The sequence below is a fragment of the Ooceraea biroi genome, chromosome 10, assembly GCF_003672135.1.
Source record: "Ooceraea biroi isolate clonal line C1 chromosome 10, Obir_v5.4, whole genome shotgun sequence".
Lineage (NCBI taxonomy): Eukaryota > Metazoa > Arthropoda > Insecta > Hymenoptera > Formicidae > Ooceraea > Ooceraea biroi.
In genome coordinates, this window is record NC_039515.1 from 7,399,314 (window position 1) to 7,426,170 (window position 26,857).

At 37.9% G+C, this 26,857-nt stretch overlaps 1 protein-coding gene across 3 annotated transcripts in view; it reads left to right on the top strand.

The window, feature by feature from the left end:
• Positions 1–4,165: 4,165 nt before the first annotated feature.
• LOC105283753 (matrix metalloproteinase-2) overlaps positions 4,166–26,857 on the top strand; it is a 243,452-nt gene continuing 220,760 nt past the window's right edge. The window contains exons 1-3 of one of the 3 annotated variants that reach the window (XM_011346782.3): positions 4,166–4,343; positions 6,504–6,803; positions 24,028–25,312. In XM_011346782.3, the coding sequence (XP_011345084.1) occupies positions 25,205–25,312 (108 nt within the window). In that variant the 5' untranslated portion in view covers positions 4,166–4,343; positions 6,504–6,803; positions 24,028–25,204. The other 2 variants (XM_011346781.2, XM_020033093.2) reach the window with 2 other exon arrangements.

Below are 26,857 nucleotides of genomic sequence, written 5' to 3' on the forward strand. Positions count from 1 at the left end.
TCACAAGCAACAAATTCGATATGTTCTGTTTACGGAGAAGGCGCTTTAGCTGAAAGAACCGTACGTAAGTGGTTCGCTAAGTTTAGAGCTGGTGATTTTAACCTTAAAGACCAAGAACGCTCGGGCAGACCCTCTACTACTGATGATGACCAAATCAAGACACTGATCGAGAATAACCCGCGCTACACGACACGTGAATTAGCAGAGATACTGAAAATATCGAAAACCACTGTCCACGATCATGTAGTGAAGCTTGGTTACGTAAGTCGCTATGATGTATGGGTTCCGCATAATTTGGCCGAAAAAAATTTAATGGATCGCATTTCCATCTGCGACTCGCTGTACAAGCGCAACGCAAACGTACCATTTTTGAAGCAATTAGTGACGGGTAACGAAAAATGGATCATTTACAATAATGTAGAACGAAAAAGATCCTGGGGTAAGCGAAATGAACCAGCATTAACCACTCCGAAAGCCGGCCTTCATCCAAAAAAAGTCATGCTCTGTGTCTGGTGGGATTGGAAAGGAATCCTATATTATGAGCTCCTACCGCACAACCAAACGATAAATGCAGATAAGTACTGCTCGCAACTGGACGAATTAAAGACAGCGATTCAGGAAAAACGTCCAGAATTAGCTGATAGGAAGGGCGTCGTGTTCCATCAGGACAATGCCAGACCTCATGTTTCTTTGACTACCCGACAAAAATTGTTGGAGTTTGGCTGGGATGTGCCACCTCATCCACCGTATTCACCAGACATTGCACCTTCAGACTTTCACTTACTTAGGTCTTTGCAAAATTCTCTTAGCGGCAAGAACTTCAACTCTTTGATCGACATAAAAAACCACCTTGAGGAGTTTTTCGCCGAGAAACCTAAGAAGTTCTGGGAGATTGGAATCTTCCAATTGCGTGAAAGATGGACAAAGGTTGTGAAACAAAACGGTGCACACATAAGTCAATAAATATTTATCGACATAAAAAAATGTTGCCTTTGAATTTTCCTTCAAAATCGGCACGAACTTTCCGGACGACCCAATACTTTGCTCTTATTTATTATTCGTTCAAAGATGTACCACTTCATTGTAGAAATGGACTTGTAACACAAGTTGTACCGTGCCGTGATCACCGTTCTTATATATATTTTGTATCATATTTTGCATAGGAGAAACGGAGGTCATCTAGCGGACGACTCGACATCTGTATGTTAAAAATGGTATATAACATAGACATAATATGCAAATATTACAGTTATATAACATCGCATATTTAAGTTATATTACTGTTATATTATTATAACCAATATATAACAGAGCAATATAACAGTTTTATAACACAGTTATATTGCAGTTACAAAGAAAATGATGTAACTTTAACATTAATAACATATAACAGTTGTTATATTGCGTGTTACTTCTGTCCCAGGCAGCACATGTTAGCCTAATATATGTTTCTTAGACGTATCTAATGTCTAAGAAACATAAAGTACCATTTAAGAAACGGTTTAAATAGAAACCGTTTTTAGACCTCAATTTTAAAAACGTATTTTTCACCTTTCCACAGAAACGAAAATGTGTTTTATTAAATTGATTCGAAATTATATAATTAATATAGAAAAAAATAGTAATTTCTACTTACTTTGCGAGTATTCATTATTTTTACATCATACGTTTCAATGTACTCGATTATGGAACAAGAGACAAAAATCAACACAAGTGCGTGTGATTCCCACCTCTGATTCACCAAGCGACCGATAGATGGCCAGGCCAGACGTGACGTTCTCGCAAGTAACATTTGTGTTATCACCTTATAAATAACCATCCGGAAAAACGATCCAATACTCTTTTCTTCTTCTTTTCTTTTGAAACTTTTGAGATCACTATTACTTGAAGTGATATTTCAAAAGAGTGAGATTCCGCTACACGAAATTTAGAGAGTAATTCATAAAATATAAAAATCTAGTTGTTTACAAAAATGTGACTCAACTCTGTCTATCTTTGAGGCACTGATATATAAAATTGATAAATATTTTTCTGATGGTTTCTGAAACGTTTTTTCGTTGGACATTTTTCTCCTAAATAAACGTTTCAATAAAATGGTTATGAAACGTTACGGCGAAACGGTTTTGAAACCAATGTGTGCTGCCTGGGGTGTTATATAACAGTTATATTTTGTGTTTGCTGGGTAATTATACGTTTTCTATATAACACAACGTTCCCTGACGCTTTGTATATAATATAAACTCTCTGTCCCAGTTATCTGATGAAATATATTGACTGAAATATATTCCGAAATTGTTTGCTTCTAAATTTTGTAATATTTTCGTGTGACTGGCAGTAAATCTTAGCAATAAAACGGCCAACCGCTTTGTGTTTACTTGACGTCCTAAAATGTCAAAAAACATGCGCGTACGGTATTTATTTTAACCATACATATCTTTCTTATCAAAATTTTGTCATTCTGCTGGTAACATTCGAGAGAGAATACTCTCACTGCCACTTTAGCACTGTTTGCACGTTACGCAACGCATTGCAACGTCGCGATGCGAATGCTTGTCGAGAAGGATAGTTTATTTAACAATTTTTATTTAGTAGCAAATTGTCGGATGCAAAAATCCACATGCTGGAATTTACGAGTTTAAAACCGCGCCTGTGTCGAATTCGAATCGCGCGTTTTTATTGGTTGCTTCCCGCGCTTCTTCAGCAAATAGGAAACTTCCTTTATCGACGATTTATTATTCAAATTTTCAGTGTCCGTTCGGTGGCAAGCACTTTGATGATCTCGATGCCGTTAATTTGTAAGTAATTTTCCAATTAACATTCATGCTAACATCTTCTCTGCTATGGTTAACTATTGTACGCTAAATGTTGTTATCGCATCGCGTTTTGTATCGATCATTGCCGTTTTCGAATATCCAGAATTCGTATTCCTAAAATCTGAGTTTGCCGTACATCGCGAAACCATAATGGCGTCGTTATTGATAAGGAGAGTAATTTCGAAGACGATATATTAAAACATTTTCGTTATTTTGGACGTGAGATAACCTAGAAATGCGTATCTGGTTTATAGTCTGAGCATCGATCAAAACTTTTCAACACAAATTTATTCAAATATCGCGATTAAAATAAATGAAGCTCACTTTGTCGCTGAACTGAAGCGCGCACGTTGCTATTCGATAAAATCAATGCGTCATGTCAGTAAATCCACAAATTCAGATATATAGTAATTTATACAAATATATACTGTGCAAATCGTTAATAATTAATCTTATCAAAATGTTTGTTACTTAAATATTAACATTTCAAATGGCGAGAGAATAAAGCATTAATATTACGTTATATTCATCAATATTGATACGTTCATTATATTATCTTATTCCCACATTTATTTGGCAAACTTACATTTTTATTTCAATAAAAGGATAAAGTAACATTTAAAAATTAATTCAATTTTTCAACGCTGACATACAGAGCGCATTGTATCTTTATAATCTTTATATGGTAATTTGATTACTGGTTGGTGATCAATTTATATTGATTGGCTACTGCACATTTTCTCCAATCTTTCTATTGGTCCAAATTTTTATTTTCCAGAATTTCGAACCGCCTCGCTAACGCTGCGGGGACGCACTAGACTTCGCGAGTATAGTGATTTTAGCCGCGCATGCGCGGCCCGATGTACGACTGCGTGGTGGCATCGCGCCGCATTCAGATCGTACCGCGCGAGGTTCGTGACCTCGTGTCTTCGCCGCGCGTTTTTCCTCGCTTTTGCGACACAACTTTCATCACGCGCGGTTCGGGCGGCCGCGACACGGTTTCGGGGGTGCAGAGAGAACGGAAACGCCTATTAGTCGACTGTAAAATCGCGCGCGATCGCGCTTCATCGAAGACTCGTCGTTCCGAAACCATCGCGTCCATGACCGCTATTTGATCGCGTCGCGTCCGTGTTGTCGCGAATCGAAAGTTCCGTGAGTGTTTCCGTAGATGCGTTCCGCGAGTGCAGCTGTGCGTACCGTACGAAATTGCCGCGTGTCGCGTTTTACCGCGATGAATTACGATGATGACCGGCCGCCGCTGAGACGCGAGCGCGACACGACAGAGGCCGCCACGTTGATTTCGCGCCGCGACGCGGATTCGCTTGGACCGCGGCGGGAACGACCGCCATTGTTGCTCGCGGTTCCCGTTGGGAGCAAATCGCGCGAGCAATGGCGAGTGCATACAATCGTAAGTACAATCGAGTGAAAAGTGCTTCTGTGTAGTGATCGAGGAATTCCATCAGCGAGATCTGCGCAGCGTCGTATCGCCGCGGATGCAGCAGCCGACGACGTTCTTCAAGTATATTGAAGGTATATCGATCTGACTTTAAACATTGATGATTGTTAACTCTAGGTTACATTTACGCAATAAGGCGATAAAAAAGCTTCCGTTATTTCTCATCACATTTTACGCATTACTTATAATATGTAGAGGAAAGTCCCCGATTATGAGATACCATATCGATTTTGCCGAATGTAAGGAAATCTATAGGCAGAATTTTAAAATGTAATACGTTATCTTGAAGGGAATTTAATAAGCTTTAGGTTGGTGAAATGAAAAATCGAATTTTAATATTATTTTTTCCGAAAATTAAACAAATTTGAAAAAAGAGCTTTACGCGGGATCGAGAAAGTGTGCTCCTAATATAAGATACTTCGAGAAATCGGTGTTAAAAGTGCAAAATACATCAGTATTGCAATTAAAATCTTTATTAGATAGTTTTATAAAAATACTGCTGCCACAGCCTTCGCCGAATCTTCACGATTCCACTGTCGACGCTTCCTCGTTTCTCTAACCTCCATAGTCAGATTCTATAAAAATTAAATACACAAAAATTCGTAATATAAATTCGTATTAACTTTTCTTTAACCTTAAGTAGTATTTTCTTTCTTTTTATTACACTACATAATCTTCATATTCGAGCAATAATGATCTCATATTAAGAGTACCCTGAATATCTCATTATACGAGCCACACGCCTAGCGGTTCCGCGATCATGAAATCTAACCTCTACAATTAAGCAATTCAACAAATCGCGTATTTTCCTGTTACTACGATTCTACTCTATCATTGCATACTGAATTTATTGCCAACCATTTCCTTATTATATAATAAACAAGGTTTCAAGACTTACCTCAAGTTCCTTTGACATGTTCACAATTTCACAAATCTTTTCTTGCAAAGGCTAAACGCAATAACGAACAATGAATTTTTCACTAAATACATTTTACATCAAGAGTAATAAGTTCATGGTGGAACTAACAAATGATGCTCACTAGTTTAGCAGAAACCCCATTATCTCATATTAGGAGCATATCTCATAATAGGGGATTCTCCTCTACTAAAAATAAAATAAATAGATTGAGATTCATATTCAGTTAGAGATGACTCTATGTCAACAAGAATATTAGAGAAATTTGTGATTTCGAGTTACAATTGAAAGTGGTGAATTTTTCATGATTTGATTTTGTAATCAATTATTGAGAATACAATTTTATTGATTTAATTTGAAACGTGTTCTACTTAAATAATCAAAGAAGATAGCTTATAATGGAACAGAAAATTTACACGATCAACATTTAGGCTCATTTAAAATTAAAACTAAAACGAAGAAAGCGCCACGATTCCGAATCAAATATTTCATGAGGCAAGATTGATCGTAAATTTATCACACAATGAATCCTGCATTACAAACTTTATAAACACAAACTGCATGGGATTAAATAGTTTGAAAAAATTCTTCATTATTAAATAATTATTAAATTGATGCGTATATCTTCACCGAAAATCACTGACATGAAATATTTGCTAAATTATGATCTACCCTGTTTCCTTTCGCTTCATGAGTTGTAATTTATAACCAAAATCTATCATTTCGCGACGTTTATGCTCCCATATTTCTCGATTTATCTCTGAATTGCCTTTTTCACAAGCGATGCTGTATTTTTCGGGGAACAGATTGAATGTCGATAATTTCATACATTAAATCCAATCACAATGACGTTTTCATCATTATTTTGGAATATTAACACATTTAGTAATCAGGCCGTCATAACAGTGCACATATTTTGTAATATTAATGCTGTGTAAATATTATATTGATCGCGTTTGCGGATTAACGGTCATATTAATTCTGTCGTGAACTCGTACGGGATGAAATTATTATTTACGATTTGTCTCCCTCGCTATCAATCAAAATACGATTATTCATCATCAATTTATTCAATGTGCTCTTTTTGTCATTTCATTTTACCATCTTCTTGTTCATTCTTTTTAGCTTGACGATATTTGTAATCGAAGAAATACATCAATAAATAAAATTTGAAGCCTAAATAATATTGAAACCAAACTTTCTCTTCAAGACTATTTAATTGAAACTCATTATTTATTATCTCTAAAGTTAAACAAGTTAAATATCGCAGTAATAAGATCTATAAATATTTTTTAAAAAAGAGATATTGTTTTATCAGTTTTAGTAGCAGCGACTGACTGAAACTGACTAAAACACGGCAATCAGTAGATCCAACGGATCCTGTTCGCACGTTTTCGTCTCAATGGATGAAAGTGCGTGCGTCTGCGAGTGCCGCTTATTGTATCGCGCGATCGTAATTCTTCACGAACGAGTATCGCGTCAGAAGTGCCGTATATTACCGCGTGAATTAATCGTATTTTCGCGAGTGAGTGGGTGCCATAAAGGGGCAGGCATCGATGAATTGCTGAGAGGAGAAGAGGAGGTTCGGGGGACATCGTGGTGGCGAAACAACTGTGGGGTGAGTAATTGCATATATAGATAATCGCATGACATAAATATGTGTATACGCATGAAAGAGAAAAAGGCAAAAGTTCAAGATCTCACAATCGTAATCTCGAACTTTGCCTTTTCTTCTTTTTTCATTACTTCATTTTTTGGCGAGTCCCGTTTCTCTTTAGAAAGAATTTCCGAAGAACTACTATTTTTGAAATAAATTAAATAAATTTAATAATAAAATGTCGAGTAGTCATTTGCTATATTTTATTTATTGCAAATGGTCGTTTTGAGTGAAAGAGTGAAGAGAGGAAAATAACATTGTCGAATAATGTCTCTTAATTTACCTATTCGGTGTGGTTTAATTAGCTCAAACATTTCAAAATTAACATCCGCTAATTTGTTCCGTCGAAATTCGTCCGGCCGGTCTCGTCAATTGACAAAAAGGCGATTGACCCTTAGCAGGAGTTCACCACCCTTCGGAACAATCAGTGGCTTCCGGCGTGTCGTGCTCGCCTGCCTATGAATCATTTTGATACTTCTGTATCAATGTTTTTATCCGCCTGTTTTATTTAATATACTCATTAAGTGACGCGTTTCTTTCTTTTTTTTCACCGCGCCATTCGTCATTGTTCGCGAAGGCGGCTACCGTTTGTCTGATCTATTCGTTATCTCTCTCCCTCTTCTCCTTTTATCACAGACTGGCATTTTACGCTTTCTCGTTTGACATTTAACGACTCGGCTTTCCCACCGGGATCCCGAGGATGGAGAAACGTATCGTGTATAAATCAAAGGCGTGATGTAATTTTACGTCTGTTGCGCCAAGTTAGAATACAAAGCGGCAAAACGTGTAAGAATTATTCCGCTTCGGTAATAGAATAGAAAAAGATTAAATTGTTAATAAAAAAAATGATTAATGAATGTTAAATTAAGTATTAGAATTGCTCTAAATAAATATTGTTAATGGAAAATTATTAGTTAATAAAAGCACGAGAAACCTCACATTATACATTCTAAATACAGTACATTCGACATAAATCAATTGATAACAATTAACTCGTTGTATTCAATTTGGAATATCTGTTTCTCAAACAAATTTAGATAACAGAACATTAAATTGAAGCAGATTAAATTGGCTCAAATAATGTGATAAATTAATTTTCAAGATTTAGTTGGGGGTCAAGTTTGATTAAACGTGCGAAGTGATACGCTTTACGATCGTTCTGGTAGAAGCGATAGATAAAAGGGGTAAATATAGATTTCGCTATTCGCGCAAGAGTCAGTGTCGATGCCGCGGCACCTCATCGAGCGGGGGAGAGGCTTTGCTTCCGGCACAGCACCCACACGTCTTCGGCAGGATGAATCCGTCCGCGGGGCTTATCTTGCAGCGCGTACTTTTATCTCGGGAAACGGCTGGTCGTTGGCCCACACGTTGATTCAACCGGCCATTCATCGCGCGTCGCTGTATGCCGTTGATGACGGGTTTGAAAAGCCGAAGGGCGATACCGCGCTTCGAGTTCGATACGCTTCATATATTTATTAATTGGTTGATATCACATCGTGCGAGCGGTTATCAAATCGCCGCGACAACATGGCTTTACACGTAACCGTCTTTCGAACTCATTCCGTCTTGCCACTGCAAAGACGGCACCTCATCTCCAAACGTTCCAGAATTTATCAATAGAATTTTCCTCTGCACTTCCGCCTCGTACTTCAGGTGCGCTTCTCCATTCTCAAGGCGATTCGGAACTCGTTACTTTTGAGTGTTTAGACAAGAGTTTGATTTGAATACTAGTTGCATGTGTCATTGGATTCATTCATCGCGACGATTATTTTCTTTTAATTAATGGATATTATTAAATCACAGATTAATCGTGATTAATTCAGTCAACAGATTTAGTTGTAAACCGATTGACTTAATAATTACGATATGAATTGGATTGCATATCCTGATAAATTTGTTAAATATCTGTTAACAATGTAAAAACATTAATGGGGATTTTATAAATATCAGTTCGAATGATAGGATTACAAGGTATTTAAGGTGGCAAAGTTAATATAGCGGAAGATATTTTATAATGTAATACGATAAAACGTATGTTGATGTTCGATGAAATCAGATCGTAATGGACTGCGTTAGTAATTGCGATACGAATTATATCAACATCTATCACCTGCAACATTCGCATTTCCAAGCTTATTTAATTAAGCGGATTTTAATCATTGAAAGATTATTTCTGATATAAAATCGCGTGTGTTATCAAATGTAACAAATTTTATATATATCATATCTTTATATTTTCATCATTACTGATAATGTACATATAAGAATAATACAATATCAAACTTTTCGTAGCATCAAGATAGTAAAGTAAGAAAATTAAAAACAGATTAATTAATAGATCAATAATGAAGAAATCACATTTAATTTCCCCCAGTTGAGACTGCATTCTGATTAATATACGATGTTACGGTGTGGAATTAATAGGGCCACCCTGTAACTGCCTGTAGCTACGGTATCGATCGCGAAGGAGAAAGGGGGAGGAAACCGGCAAAAGGACAAGATGTCCTGCGAGTATCGTTAAAGGGGGTCAGGGTGCGTCCGGGTGTCATCTGTCATCACGTTCTCGCACGTATGCATCCCCGAAGGACTCCCATACGTGTTCGCGTAGCATATACGGCGGGATTACGGGAAAACGTCACGATACACGGCATTAAATTTATTCTGACGCTCTTCGGACGCACGCGTCGTGCCACCCTGTTTCACATTTCCATTTATTTACATCGAAATTATTCGTTTCGCACGCGACCATCCTACGCGCGAAATATTTTTTTCCGCCTTCCGTGAACAATGTTTCTTCCATGCTTTAATGCGTCTTTCGCGTTACCCGTCGCGTTATTCATTCTCTCTTGCACGGAAAGATTATCTCGCCACGAACATAAAGAATTAATCCGGCTTTTAAAACCACTCGATCGAACTCGGAATTAGATTATAGAATTTAAAATGTGAGACATAAAGGGACATGTATAGAGGAAAAGTACAAAGATGGTATTAACGAATAAAAGAAGAAAAAACGAAATGGATATCTAGTAACATAAAGATCATAAAAACATTTAAAACTTTGATAGAATTTTGCAATAAAAAGGAAAGAATTATATTACTGTAATATATAATTTATTATAGTACATTATTTATACAGGGTGTCCCGGGTTTTAACCGACAAACTGCGGGAGCATATTCTACTAGTGGAAATAAGAAAAAATTCTTATATCGAGTTTGCTTAGAAATGCTTTCTTACAAAGTTATAAACCAATATTGAAAAGAAATATCAGATAAGTAACAACGGATTTTTTCACAAAAATAAAAATTATCTACGCAATGATTTAGTGACGCATTTCAAAATGTTGTCCTTGCACGTCGATACAAGCTAGACATCGACGTAGTACAGAATTTGTTACGGTACGACATTCCTGAAAATTTTGTTGCATCTCAGTAACTGAATTAGCAATTCGTTGCTTTAAATCTATCTGGTACTCTCCTGTTAGGAAATCTACGTTGATACTCTCGTACGGCAGCTCGTGCATTTCCGTCACAGAATCCGTACACGAAATGAATATCGGTGTATTCCTCATTTGAAAACACTTTTGGCATTCTGATAGTAATTGCTAGTTGACACGACGATTGAAATCTAACAGCTACTGTTGTGAAAGTAACAATCATACCGAATCGTTTCAACATAGTGAACATGAATACATGTGAACATCTTCGACCTTCCAAATTCTACACTATGTTCCGTTGTTACTTATCTGATATTTCTTTTCAATATTGGTTTATAACTTTGTAAGAAAGCATTTCTAAGCAAACTCGATACAAGAATTTTTTCTTATTTCCACTAGTAGAATATGCTCCCGCAGTTTGTCGGTTAAAACCCGGGACACCCTGTATATATAACTAGAAACATTATTGGTAATACAGTAATTAAAACTATATAATATACATATAATTACATGATAAATACACGACTACAATTTATACAAATTAGAAATAATAACTATAAATACATGTAATTCAGTGTATCATTTTAATTAGAGTAGAGTACTAAGGGGTTGATTACACCGATTCGATAATGGTGCTATTGACGTCAATTTACATGTAAAGTTGTTTCTTTTACATTTTCTCGTAATTTGCATATTTAAAATATAATATATTATTATAAAGCAAGCTATATATTTTTTTTATCGCGGAGAAAGAAGTACAAATGTTTTTAAAAGCTATGGAAAGAGAGACAGAGCGGAAAGGAAAAGATTAAAGAAAAATTAAAAAGTGAACTTACAATAAAGAAAATTACTATCTATCGTGCACTTTCATTTGCATTGACATTTTTTATGGATTATCTGCTTTCACACGCGTGAACTTACGGATTTCCCAGACGACCTCATGCTGTGTGAGGCCCTTAGTTCGGCCTATCAGGTGACACGACGAATAATCGCTTGGAATCGCAGAAAGGACACGTAATTCCCCGTAATTTGCATTTCTATGTCGTCCGTTTTAGTGAGATCGATTCTCGCGCGTTTCGGGAGATCGCCATTTATCTTGTCAATTTAACAAATCGCTCTTACCATTTTCGAGTACGCGGCATCGTAGACGTGTGCGAAACCCGAATACTTGTTCGCCAACGCGTGAGGACAAGCCCCCTTCTCGTTTTAAGGACGAGTGAGTGTGCTTGAGAAGATTGCGATGGGGTACGCTAGTATGCCGGAAATTTTTCAAAAGTTTTGTAATATTAATTTTGGAACGATGTGTAAAGCTTACAATGATAAGTCTGTAAATTGCTAATAAATTATGACATAACATATCTTTTTGAGAAGAGTATTTACAAAACTCTTATACGTTGTAATCTTTGGAAAGAAGAATATCATTTATATTAAATGTACTTTTCTTTATTAATCGGTAGCAGATCAATTTGCATAAAATGAGTAAAATATATTATTATTATAAATTGTTATTGAAAATATTATGAAAAATGAAAAAATGAGATTAAAAGATAAAAAGCGGAAAACTGGATCCTGTAATTATTATCGATTGTATAATATATTTGGAACATTAGCGGATTTGAAGTGAGTTAACACTAAGCAAAGCGCACAGTGACAACATGATTGATCGCTGAAACGCGAATCTGCAATACCGGGAGATAAAAGAATAAGCTCCATTACGCCGCTCGTCTCTCCCAGATTCTGTGATATTTCTTTTTCATTCCTCTCTGTTTCTCTTTTCTTCTCTTTAAAGTACATAGGAAATCCTAAAGTTTCCGCGTCAGACGAAATTACTTTTGCCGTTTTGTGACTAGAATACGAAAACTTCGAACTTCAGTCATACGTTTCCGTGGCCGTGTGGTGCCGCCGCGAAGAGAGACGCGCCACGGTAGGAAAAGTACGAAAGTTTTGGGCAAGTGCCAAAGTACATGCAGAACTTCTTTATTTCGTCTGTTATTCGAATTCAATTAATTTAAATGACGTTACTTCTTGACCCAGATTTTGCGTTATTTGCGAAAGCCACAAATGTTTTAATGCCAGAGACAAGTTGAAAAACCACTCTATTTTGTGACTTTTAACAAGCTCCTTCTTATACGATTTTAATAATTATACAGAGTGCGTTAGTTTTTCGCGCTTTTCACTCTTTTATGTATTTTTAGAATAGTTTGATATTATCTTCTAAATATGCAAATTGAAGATATATACAATGTTTAGACGTTTGTTAGAAGGAAATAATGCGAACATTTCAAAAGTTTTGTAATTTTAAATTATTCTAACATGTGAATGTTGTATATTGATGCTTCGATGTTGGAACAACTGTTCTCCTCGGCTGAGTTGAATCTCTATTAAAAAGCAAGAGACGAGCCTGCGGCACGAGCATGCATATAAATTACATCACATAATTTTGGTCTTCTGACACTCGACATACTTCTCTCAGGGGACGGAAATGTCAGTTTTAAAATGTTATGTTTTCATTATTTTCATTAAATATTTACATGAAGCGATGCCAGTACTTGTACATTTTCATTACCGCCGTAATTACTACAGCTACTTATATCGTCATAATTTATACAAACAATTTAGAACGAACTTGTGCGAATAATATTAACTCGATGAAATTAATATTTCTCAGAATTAAAGCTAAAGAAATTCGCATAAATGTAGTGGCAAGTAATGACAATGTTATAACAAATCCAAATAGATGCGGATTGTAAATAAATGTTTGTTAAATTTCGCACGAAAGCATGATTTAAAATTAACAAAGCGGGAACTTTTCCTGAATTATATTATTAATTTTTTTTAACAATTTATTTTAGTTTCTTCCAAATAAACAAACTTCTTCCGTGTGCGGCGCGTGCTACAAATCCTGTTAATACATAAATATAATTTAGTCAGATATTACCTGCGTCGAGCTAAATCAAAAGAAGAACGGTATCAAAAATCGTGTTAATTTTTGATAATCATTTCCAACTTTTTCCTACTTCAAGCACATATCACATATTGGGTTGGCCAAAAAGTAATTGCGTTTTTTTCCAATAGATGGACATACATGTCTTGAAATGTAACTAACTTCATTCTAAACCGCAAATTCATTATGTAGGTTAACAACTCACGGTTCAAGCTTGTTTTAGAAAAAGAAAGTACACGATTTCGTTAACAATTGTTTGTTTGCCGTCGATTTCAAAATGGAAAATCAAAAAGAACATTTTCCTCATATTTTGTTTTATTACTTCCGAAAAGGGAAAAACGCTGTGCAAGCTCATAAAAAGTTATCTGATGTATATGGCGAAGATGCTTTAAACTGCGGCAGTGTCAAAATTGGTTTACTAAATTTCGATCTGCAGATTTTAATGTGAAAGATGCACCACGCTCAGGAAGGCCAATCGAAATTGATGATGACAAAATAAAGGCACTGATCGATTCGAATCGGCGTTTAACGACACGAGAGATTGCTGAGAATCTTAACGTATCGAAATCGAGTGTTGAAAAGCATTTAAAACGACTTGGATACATTAGTAAGCTCGATATTTGGGTAGCACATGAGCTGAAAGAAATTCATCTCACTAAGCGTATTGACACCTGCGATTCTCTTTTGAAACGTGAGGAAAATGATCGATTTTTGAAACGCATGATAACAGGCGACGAAAAATGGATCGTCTACAACAACGTCAAACGAAAAAGCTCGTGGAGCAAGCGTGATGAACCTGCTGAAAGCACTTGAAAAGCAGATATTCACCAAAGAAAGATTATGCTGTCAGTTTGGTGGGACTTTAAAGGTATTGTGTATTTTGAGCTGCTTGCAAGGAATCAAACCATTAATTCAGACGTATACTGTCGTCGACTGGATAAATTAAATGATGCCATCAAACAGAAACGTCGAGAATTGGTGAATCGCAAAGGTGTTGTGTTTCGCCATGATAACGCTAGACCACGTACAAGTTTGGTCACTCGTGAAAAATTGTTGCAGCTTGGATGGGATGTGTTACCATGATGTTACCACATCCACCATATTCGCCAGACCTGGCACCATCAGATTACCATTCGTTTCGTTCTTTGCAAAACGCCTTGAATGGTAAAACCTTTACTGCTGATGAGGATATGAAATCGTTGTTGGAATAGTTTTTTGCTGAAAAAGATAAGAACTTTTTTGAGCGCGGAATCATGAAGTTGCCTGAAAAATGGCAAAAGATAATCAAACAAAATGGACAATATATTGTTTAATAAAGTTTTTGTTTCCCATGAAAAATTCGCCTTTTATTTATATAAAAAAAACGCAATTACTTTTTGGCCAACCCAATATATGGCGAAGATGCTTTAAAACTGCGGCAGTGTCAAAATTGGTTTACTAAATTTCGATCTGCAGATTTTAATGTGAAAGATGCACCACGCTCAGGAAGGCCAATCGAAATTGATGATGACAAAATAAAGGCACTGATCGATTCGAATCGGCGTTTAACGACACGAGAGATTGCTGAGAATCTTAACGTATCGAAATCGAGTGTTGAAAAGCATTTAAAACGACTTGGATACATTAGTAAGCTCGATATTTGGGTAGCACATGAGCTGAAAGAAATTCATCTCACTAAGCGTATTGACATCTGCGATTCTCTTTTGAAACGTGAGGAAAATGATCGATTTTTGAAACGCATGATAATAGGCGACGAAAAATGGATCGTCTACAACAACGTCAAACGAAAAAGCTCGTGGAGCAAGCGTGATGAACCTGCTGAAAGCACTTGAAAAGCAGATATTCACCAAAGAAAGATTATGCTGTCAGTCTGGTGGGACTTTAAAGGTATTGTGTATTTTGAGCTGCTTGCAAGGAATCAAACCATTAATTCAGACGTATACTGTCGTCGACTGGATAAATTAAATGATGCCATCAAACAGAAACGTCGAGAATTGGTGAATCGCAAAGGTGTTGTGTTTCGCCATTATAACGCTAGACCACGTACAAGTTTGGTCACTCGTGAAAAATTGTTGCAGCTTGGATGGGATGTGTTACCATGATGTTACCACATCCACCATATTCGCCAGACCTGGCACCATCAGATTACCATTCGTTTCGTTCTTTGCAAAACGCCTTGAATGGTAAAACCTTTACTGCTGATGAGGATATGAAATCGTTGTTGGAATAGTTTTTTGCTGAAAAAGATAAGAACTTTTTTGAGCGCGGAATCATGAAGTTGCCTGAAAAATGGCAAAAGATAATCAAACAAAATGGACAATATATTGTTTAATAAAGTTTTTGTTTCCCATGAAAAATTCGCCTTTTATTTATATAAAAAAAACGCAATTACTTTTTGGCCAACCCAATATATGGCGAAGATGCTTTAAAACTGCGGCAGTGTCAAAATTGGTTTACTAAATTTCGATCTGCAGATTTTAATGTGAAAGATGCACCACGCTCAGGAAGGCCAATCGAAATTGATGATGACAAAATAAAGGCACTGATCGATTCGAATCGGCGTTTAACGACACGAGAGATTGCTGAGAATCTTAACGTATCGAAATCGAGTGTTGAAAAGCATTTAAAACGACTTGGATACATTAGTAAGCTCGATATTTGGGTAGCACATGAGCTGAAAGAAATTCATCTCACTAAGCGTATTGACATCTGCGATTCTCTTTTGAAACGTGAGGAAAATGATCGATTTTTGAAACGCATGATAATAGGCGACGAAAAATGGATCGTCTACAACAACGTCAAACGAAAAAGCTCGTGGAGCAAGCGTGATGAACCTGCTGAAAGCACTTGAAAAGCAGATATTCACCAAAGAAAGATTATGCTGTCAGTTTGGTGGGACTTTAAAGGTATTGTGTATTTTGAGCTGCTTGCAAGGAATCAAACCATTAATTCAGACGTATACTGTCGTCAACTGGATAAATTAAATGATGCCATCAAACAGAAACGTCGAGAATTGGTGAATCGCAAAGGTGTTGCGTTTCGCCATGATAACGCTAGACCACGTACACGTTTGGTCACTCGTGAAAAATTGTTGCAGCTTGGATGGGATGTGTTACCATGATGTTACCACATCCACCATATTCGCCAGACCTGGCACCATCAGATTACCATTCGTTTCGTTCTTTGCAAAACGCCTTGAATAGTAAAACCTTTACTGCCGATGAGGATATGAAATCGTTGTTGGAATAGTTTTTTGCTGAAAAAGATAAGAACTTTTTTGAGCGCGGAATCATGAAGTTGCCTGAAAAATGGCAAAAGATAATCAAACAAAATGGACAATATATTGTTTAATAAAGTTTTTGTTTCCCATGAAAAATTCGCCTTTTATTTATATAAAAAAAAACGCAATTACTTTTTGGCCAACCCAATACATCACGCTAAGTATACCGTTGGTACTATAAAATTAATTATCAAATCCTCCGGATTTGGAAACGGCGCAGTATGCGCGGAAGGAAGCTTATTACTTTCGATAATTGGAAATCAAAGCTTGTCGCCGATTTTGTACATGTCGGAGCAGCATCCATGCAGTAAGACAGAGATAGAGAGAAGAGCAAGAAAGAGAAAAGAGATCGTGGGATTTAGCGTCTCGGTTCTCTTTTGCTCTCTCTTTCATTCTCTCTTTCTATCGTCGGGATCGACCGGCAGCGAGACGAGGACGAGTTGTACGTGTGGGAGGGCAGTAGGGGAGGGCGGGATCACGAAGCGAGCCCTCGAAAGAGACGGGCGTCAGTCGCGCGGCACGCGGCGCGCTGTTCGCACGTGGGTGTTTCTCTCGTATCGCGTCGCAAGAGGTGCACAGGCGCGTTGCTCGTGGCCCTCCTCGGATCTAACGAACCGATCTCGCCGCCGGACAGGAAATGACGTCGTCATCGTCGTCGTCGTTGGCGGCGGCGGCGTGGAGATGACAGCGCGAACCGCACCGATCGCAGCTGCGTACGTTTACGAGATCTATTATGAGATCTATTTCTCCAGCACAGTTCGTTTATGATGACAACGGCAGCGTCGGTTGAACAGTCCAGAGTGTGCGGAATGATACTATTTATTCTGGCTGGAAGATAGAGCGGGTCCGCCTTGAAAAGGCATCACGCTTTTAGCGCGTCCCGACTGTCGCTCCGAAAAATATCTGGTCTTCTCATTTCGAAATTGTTTTGTGTCTCTAATGTTTATATGACAATGTTTATACGCTCACGAGACGTGAAAACAAAATCGCTTAACGATAAGAGATTGATATCGATATATAAAGTAAAATAAAAGTTATATCAGTAAGTCTGGAGCGTCGATAAATCTTAGAATCTCACAAAAAGATGTTAGGATTTTCTGAACGAATTTTAAATTGAGAAAAGATATAAACAGAGGTATATAAAATTGCTGACAGAGAAGACGACGTTGCTGTTGCATCAGGATCTCGAACGATCAAGAAAACCGGCATGAAAAAAATTGCGCGCGTGTGTATGCGTGTGAGTATATGCATGTCTCATGCGCGCGCTACGTAAACGCGTGGGAGAGCGGGAGAGAACGGAAACGAGAGAGGAAATGTGCTGAATTTTTTGTGTGTGCGACGACGATGTATCTCTTGCGTGTTCTGTGTGAATGTGTGTATGTGTGAACGGGAAAGCGCAAGGCTCGAATTTTGGATCCAGCTTTTTTCGCGATGAACGTAGGACGTGTCACCGATTGCGCGCCATGCCAGATTTTCACAAAGAGTCACTGGCCAAAAACGGACTTCAGCTTTCATCCAATGAGAATGCGTTTGTCGATAGGAGCTTGGGCTTTGTCGGTTTTCAGGGAGAAAATTGAATAACGCAATTTTCCGAACTTCAAATTAAATTCTTGTTTTTTGCGAACGCCGAAAATGGAAATTTGTTACGCGGATGTGAAAAGGCAGCAGAAATACGTACGTAAATCCATCGACTTAAAACTGCACTTACGCCGGAAATAATGGAAGATTTATTCGTACGGAAGAACTGATCATTTCGTGTAAATTAAATCGGGAATTCTGATGGATTAAATTTCCGTGGCGCAAATGAGCCGTGCGATCTCGTTCATATTAAATCTGTATAATTCATCTGCTTTCATGGATTTTCGATTTTAACGATAGTCAGAAAATTAATTAAGTATTTTCAAGGCGGTGTTATAAATTCGTTCGTCAACGAGTTATCATCGAAATCAGTTAACAAATAACTAAAGTAATGATGATTTATAATGATGATGGGTATTGCCAGTATAATCTTGATGTAGCGTCTGTGAGCGAGTCAGCAGCATACAGATTTGGATGTGATTAGCATATCGAACGGATTATTTGCATTAGTGCGCTCGTTCACTCTGGAAAAGCCCGTGAGTGCCGGCCAGGTTGATTCATACTGTAAGGTATACGTGATGTATTTCACGGTCTAGGTTCAAGAAACAGACGCAACTTTGATGCAGCCAGATAGATAGCTGGTTAGGTTAGGAGAGCTTGCTACTACATCCTAGTACCGCAATGTTTCTCAAACCTTTTCTCGAAGTATGCTTCGTTTCTTTTTAAAAGCTCCCTGTGGGAATATTATGATCATGTATCATATTTGTGTAATCTTTTTTTTTTTATCTCTATAAGCCGTTATTATGCTTATAAATTATCTCTTCTTATTGGAGTAGATTTGGATCGGGAGCTTGAATGGAGAATAGTCAGAATACTTGTGATTTAGCAACACCAACAATATCTTATATTTAATACCGAACTTGATACAGACAAAGGATGATTCGCTCGTTATGGATTCTCGCACTACCTATTCGTTCGATTATCGATCTCAGACTGCCCGCTCCGACTTCCGCGACTAGCTCGTCTCGAGCGCTCGCTGACAACGCGCCCTCGCGTAAAGTATTTCGGCTACTTGGACAAAGGTATCCAGCAAGTGCTGCCTATTGTCGTGTGCGTGTGTCAACGTGACGTACTTACAATCGTATTTCTTACATTTGAGAAACTAACTTCCAATATGCATGTACGAGAAACAAATGTGAGAATAAAATACGTTCATATAAATTTTATATTATAAATGTCTATAAATGTTTAAATTGATAAGAAAAAGCGATTATACAAAAGTGAGAGAAGCTCTTGAATTTAAAAATAGAAAAAAGCTTGTATGTTTAAATTAAAGTTCTCTGTTATTCACATTACAAGGGAAACGCAAAAGCACGAAAGGGAGGCTTCCTCAGTTTTTCGTGGAGTGAATGAACGACGCAGTGCATCACCGAAAGGCCTTTTGCGCTTGCCAAATCCTTTGGAGCAGTTTCGCATTTGAAATATGTTTATAAACCGCACATCGGAAGCCACTGTAAATGCGAGAGAATCGGAGAAAAGGAGGAGAGACCTTCGCGATTCAGAAAATATCCGTGCGAGTGGGCGGCGGCGGCTCTCTTCATCGTCGCCCTCTTTCTCTCTCTGCCTCTCTCTCTTATTTTTTCTTGTCTTTTTCTCTTTTAACGTATCTATCCTCACTAAAGAAGCGAGGGAATCCGGAACGCGCGGTCCCGAGAGCAAAGATTTTCGCAGATTTCTCGTTCGGATGCACACATGGGGCACATCCGAAGGGACAAATCAGGATTGTATCCGCAAATAATGAAATTCGTTTGGTCATTGGAGTTTATCGAAATTAAAATTTCACGTTCCATGATTGGAGTTTCCGATTGCATCGCGTTAATGACCTTTCAATGGCGCTTTAAGAAGTTCTACACAATTACAGTGAGAAAAGGCAATTTAGCGTTATTTAAATAACAGCTATAATCAGATTGCTAACTCGATAGGAAGAGAACAGTTTTGTGAATGTTTTTTTTCTGACGAAATATGCGCTCTCTCTATCGGATTCGTATAAAAATTCGATAATGTCTCTATATTGGCTCTATAGATTGTTTCCGAGTTCGAAGGGATGCTTCTACGTTTTTAGATACCGTTACCTTCTGAACTAAAAACATATCGTGTTTATTAGCGGGTTATGCAACAGCGCGCATATATGTATACCACATTATCACAACTCTATACTTCGCCTACGTAGTTTCCTTTTTTTATTACGATTTACGTAAATAATTGGCCGTTATTCCACGTAGAAATATGATATGAAGAGAAAGAAAGGGAGAGAGAAAGTTATGTTTCATTAAAAATCATCAAGTTTCACGAGTCAATTTCTTATAATTAATAATGCACATTTTGAATAATTATGCATTTTTCGAGCTCACGTATAGTTTTCTCTCACCTGTTGTTTGATTTCCTTTCTTTGGGATAATAATCCTAACTTTATAATATAACAATTTTATATATATGTATATATATATTTATATAATGTATAATTATAACTGTATAATCCTCTGAAAGTTATGAGAGAGACTTTATGTATGTAAATTACAATTATTATTAATTGTTGTAATTAATATTAATTAAATGATCAAGGAAACATTTTCTCTCTTTTTGTCTTAAGTTTCTGAGCTTTTTTCATGACGAATTGTTGATTTCGCGTGATTGTTGATGTTACGGTATCGAAACTGGGCGAGTCGTTGATGATCAAACCAGGCTACTCGGACAAAAGTGTATTAGTTCATTGTATCTCTTCAGGGTCTTCGACCGGTTGTCTTTTTCCTTGTCCCCGCGGCCTTTTATCTGTTGTGTTTACTGTGGAAAGAAAGAAAGAAAGAGAGAAAGATCGCGTCAATGCCCTGGTAATGTGATTGCGCAGTCCACTCGATTGCACTCTACCTGCATTTCTTTTGCTTTTTGCTCGTTTAGCGTTTCCGGAAAAATTTCTTCAGAAAATTATCGTATCTTTGGAATCTTAAATAATTGCGGTATTACTGTAATACTAATATTCTCTAAAATCAATTAATACTAATATTCTCAGTTTCTGAGAGATATATTTCCCGCTATTTTTGCTATCGATTTTTTCAATCTACTCTTTCTATACGGACAGGCTAAACAAATTGCCGAAAAATTTTATTTATCCTCGCAGTTTTATCCAACTTTTTATCCAACAATTTTCGATGCAATCTGGAATCTAGTTTTGTTGTAAAAAAAGGTTTTAATTACAATTTCATTTTTGTTCGTGCATGCGACTTTAAATTGGAAAAATGAAACTAAAGTTTATATCCGAGCACAAATATGTTTTCAAGGAAGAAAATTGCTCTCGAAAGTCGTGAAAGAATGTCTGTGACAGTTTGGGATTGAACCAGGTCTCGTTTATTTTGTCGAGACATCGACTCGCGCGAGAAAAATCGCTGTTAGAGAAACGAGGTGAAAACGCCGAGCATGTTGCCAGCGAAGAATGCTCCCGGTTATCGAGACACGACGACGAAATGAGGTCAGACCGCTCGCGTTGGCACGTTCTCTGGCCGATAACTATTCTCTGGTTCTTTTGGCCCCGCGTGAGAATCTCCTTCCGGTTTCCGGTCGCTCGCACGATCGGCTTCCGTTTATCTTACGTCCTCATTCCCGTCATTTTTCCAGCCATCGACGACTGATGGCGTTTCGCTTTTCCATATGATCGATCATCTTCGCGCTTTAGTGTTCCGTGCATCATAAAATGATGCGAGTGAATTCCCACCACTTAAGGGGAGAACCTGCTTTAGAACGCTGAAAATAAGGTATATTTTACGAATTGTTTTTGGAGAAACTATACAGCGGATCATTATAAAACTTTTATGCATTTATTAGTACATGTTTAAAGATAACAAAAATTATTTCTTGATTTGAATATATCGCTTGTAGAGGTCGTCCTGGAGAAATCTTAGTGCAGCCGCGTCGCCGGCATTGCAAATCGGTGAGCGTTCTCCTGCCTCCAAATTTCGTCTAAACTGAAAAATTGAAACACGTTCTCGTTATTTATGAATTCCCATCGTCGATGAACCAAAGAGAGAAGAAAAAAGTTGAAAAGTGCCAAAATGGTGGAGCTTAGAACACAAAAGTACGATTTTTAGGCAAAGTTGTTGAACTTTTTCATGCAAAAGTAATTGTTTAACTTAATGTTTTTATGAATATTAAAGGTTCATCGACGATGGGAATTCATAAATAACGAGAAAATATTTCAATTTTTCAGTTTGGATGAAATTTGGAGGCAGGAGAATGCTCACCAATTTGCAATGCCGGCGACGCGGCTGCACTAAGATTTCTCCAGGACGACCTCTACAAGCGATATATTCAAATAAAAAAATAATTTTTTTTATCTTTAAACATGTACTAATAAATGCATCAAAATTTTATAATGATCCGCTGTATAGTTTCTCCAAAAAAATTCGTAAAATTATACCTTATTTTCAACGTTCTAAAGCAGGTTCCCCCCTTAACGCTTTAACGAGTCGCTTATTGTACGAATTACCGTGTGCGAAATATAAAATATATAAAAAAGGAATTTATAAGATACTTGTCTCGTGTTATAATAATTATTATGTTATGTTGCTATGTTGCAAGTTATTTTAGTCACTAAACTATAAGATTTCATTACAAACACGACGTTATTTTAAATTCTTGTATTTCCAAAAATCTAGTATTACATAATAAAATATAGTTTCTAACATGCATTTGTTAAATTTAATAAATTTATGACAATTTGAACATATATGAATTAATCAATCTAGTCAATCAGTTCAATCTAGTCTGGGTTAACGTTCCCCAAAGATTCTGATCTCCATTCTAGTCGTGTATGCGAGTGAAACGAAACAGAATGGAATTCTCATCAGGCGCACACAGATTTATTCAGTCCGGGACGGATTTAATTATGTTTTTCTTCTCGCTATCCTCCTTATAATTCTTCCTTTCCATCTACATGCTTATCATCCGCCTGCAAGCGCTCATATCATATTTTCTCTCCGAGGATTTGCCGAGCTTAGTGTCGATGTCACGCGGCTCGAGAATTTCCGAGTTTCGTCGATCTCGAAAACACGTGCATCTCTTCGGTATAACATCGAAATGGAATTTTCTTTCCATCGATATCGATTTTATTTTATATCGATGTGCAACGGGTCACGCGCTTTTTCAGAATTTTCCAGAGAATACTTCCGGTCTTCCAGATCGTGGACTCTACGATGGACCTGCGAGGTCGATCGGGCAGCATCTTAGAGAGTTCCTTCCTCTTTCACAATTTTCCAGCATTGAGATTCTTGACGTATCCTCTTTCGGAGATGATCGGATTGCTTCGGCCGCGGCTGAAATTCAACAAGGTTCTTCTCTCTTCCTCGCGTTTTCTTTTACAATTCTCAAAGGTGACGAGAAGCCCGACTTCTTGGGCCCATTAAGTCCGGACGGTCGTTTCTCGTGCCGAATATAAAAGAGCACTGTTTCGCGCGAGTCGTCGAATGGTTCTTCTGAAACCGTACTGGGAACCGTAAAGGGCCCGATGAAGTTTGCATACTTTTTGTCTCTCGTTTCCCCCTGGACAGACTTTTCGTCGCGAATGAATCTCGATCCGCAGTCGACGTTATCTTCTTTTCTATCATTTCTCTCTCTCTCTCTTTCATCGCGCAGTAATGACACTGTCTCCGGTATTTTATCGCTTCGCCATTGCTTTCTCAATTAAATAAAATAGTAGCTGCGAATGTAAGGGATTTAATTTGAGATCTAATTATCAAGATACATTCAACGCAGTAAAGAAAAACAATTTTATTAAACAGAATGTCGTACAAAATTTGCTTTGTCAAGCGACAGTGTTATAGAATAGAGATTAAGAAATAATTACCGACAAAGCGGATTACTTGTATAATATCGTTTTAAAACGATGAAATGCCGTCTCAGGTCGGCGGATGGACGTGCCAGCCGCTGGAAAGCCCGAATCCGGAGGAAAATACGGAGAAGCTGGTAGTTACCGCCGTCCTCGTCGCCATCATCGTCGTCATCGCCGCGGGCGGCGCAGGAAGGCAGCCGAGTTGACGAGAGTCGGCCGATTCGCAAAAAGGAAGAAGGAAAGGAAGAAGTTGGCCGAATAGGGTAACGGGCGACCACACGTACACACGGACAAGGTATTTAACCGTCGTGGTTGAACACGGACGAGGAAGAGGAAAAAGAAGTGGGAAATCAGGAAGAGCCACAAGCGGACATACAGCTGTCGGTGGGAGAAACCATCGCGCGTGAGGAAAAGTCTCTGCTCGGATCGCCGTAGGCGATCGTCTGGTCACGTGAGTGATCCCCGTTGCCGGTAGATTCGGCGATCGTGTCATAGTGATCGCAACTACCATCCATTCATCGGCGGTACGCTGCCGCGAGAGTACCGGACAGGCGACGTTCTGAATTGTCGCGAATTATTGCGCGAGCCCTTCAAGAAGACCGAAGGAATCACTGGCTGATTATTGTCCTCTGCATTCCGTCGACATCAGGAACAAGAGATACGCGTAGCCTACGAGTGTGCGTTTTTTGAAGGATCTTGAAGGGATCTCGCTTTGCGGATACCTCGAAAAGACAATTTAACCAGAACCTGAAGGAACTCGGAAATTATTTGGTCGAACGTACTCTGAATTTTCGTGCTTCGATTGGCACCTCAAGATTTGGATTCGCCGAGTCACCCCGGTGGAATCTTTATTCGCCTCGTGCCGCGCGAAGAGACCCGAGGAGACCCCGAAAAGACTCGGCAGATCAGCCGGTGGAAGCTCATCTGTTCCACTTGGCGCGTTTGAATCGCCCCGAAGAGAGTTCAGAGATCGCTGGTGGAATCCTTATCGCTCGCTACTGCCACAAATATCTCGCAAATATTCCTGCGGAAGCTCAAAGAACGATCGAGCGACTTCGCGCGCGATTCAGCGCGAAAAGAAAGACTCGGTGTCGCGACGCAGTGCTTCGGTTTCCGGTTACCATCGTCGAAGTTTACTTCGTAGATTCGTTCGCGTGAAAACTCTCGCGATCGCGTGGAAAACGCCGGAACGGTCTCTCGCAAGTGCCGCAGTGTTGCATCAGTGATCTTTTTGAGGAAACCGGACGGATGTGCTCAATTGCGAAGATGATGCACCACATTGTTGTCGCCGCCCTTCTCGCCGTGTTTGCCAGCGGTGCGCCGAGATCGTCGATCATCTACGCGGACGACAAAGTGGTGAGTGACATTATTCTGTTGTCTATATCAATCGCATCTCGTGATGTACCCTTTTGTCGCGATGAAGTATCCTCAGTTAGGTAATTAATTCAATTGATTACGATTGCTCCTTACGAAAAATCAGATAAGCTTATATACAGGGTGTCCCGGGTTTTAACCGACAAACTGCGGGAGCATATTCTACTAGTGGAAATAAGAAAAAATTCTTATATCGAGTTTGCTTAGAAATGCTTCATTACAAAGTTATAAACCAATATTGAAAAGAAATATCAGATAAGTAACAACGGAACATAGTGTAGAATTTGGAAGGTCGAAGATGTTTATGTTATGTGTATTCACATGTACCAATTTTGATGGAAAATGTGCCACTGCAGTTTCGCCAAAACAACTGGATACAGTTAAACGGTTGTCCATCGCACTGTGCTAGACAAGTTAGAAACTGGTTAGATGAACATTACGCTCATAGGTGGATTGGTCGAGGAGGACCGGTTTTCTGGCCTCCAAGATCGCCCGATTTAACGCCTCTTGATTTTTATTTATGGGCAACTTTAAAAAATAAAGTTTACAGTACAGAAGTAATCTCGCTTGAAGATTTAAAGCAACGAATTACTAATTCGGTTACTGAGATGCAACAAAATTTTCAGGAATGTCGTACCGTAACAAATTCTGTACTACGTCGATGTCTAGCTTGTATCGATGTGCAAGGACAACATTTTGAAATGCGTCACTAAATCATTGCGTAGATAATTTTTATTTTTGTGAAAAAATCCGTTGTTACTTATCTGATATTTCTTTTCAATATTGGTTTATAACTTTGTAACGAAGCATTTCTAAGCAAACTCGATATAAGAATTTTTTCTTATTTCCACTAGTAGAATATGCTCCCGCAGTTTGTCGGTTAAAACCCGGGACACCCTGTAGAGCCGAAAATAAGATTTGTTCATTTGCGAATAAGTTGGAGTGAGAAAAGGATATTATTTGAAAATTGTCGAGCAGTATTGAAAGATTCCAAGTGAATTATTATTAAAAACTGATTATCTATTATATTTTGGAACTTGGATCTATATTACTTTGTTTATTTAAAAAAAGGGAACATTTTACCAAATTGAGCGATAAAATGCCATTGTGCGCTGCTGGACTTTGCAAACGCAAACGGGTCAGGACCTGGGTTTTCGGGATCCCAAGTCAAATTATGACCGTGCTCCATGTACGCACACACATACGCATAGATATGGATATTATAACGGCTTTGTGGAATAATTTAAAGCGATCCTCAAATAATTTAAATGGAGCTTGCACGAATAACTAATTGATTACAATTCACGAAAAGTTAAGTGGTCATATTCTATCATAATATTATCAAATATGAAAAGTGCAATTATCTATCGTTATAAAATTATTATATTAATGATATTTCATGTAACGATATACTTTTGTCATAGAGATATTATTTCATAGAATATTATATCATACAGAATTTTCAATATTGGAAATAAATTTCATGAATTCATATATTCATAAAAGTTATTACATTATTTTATTTCA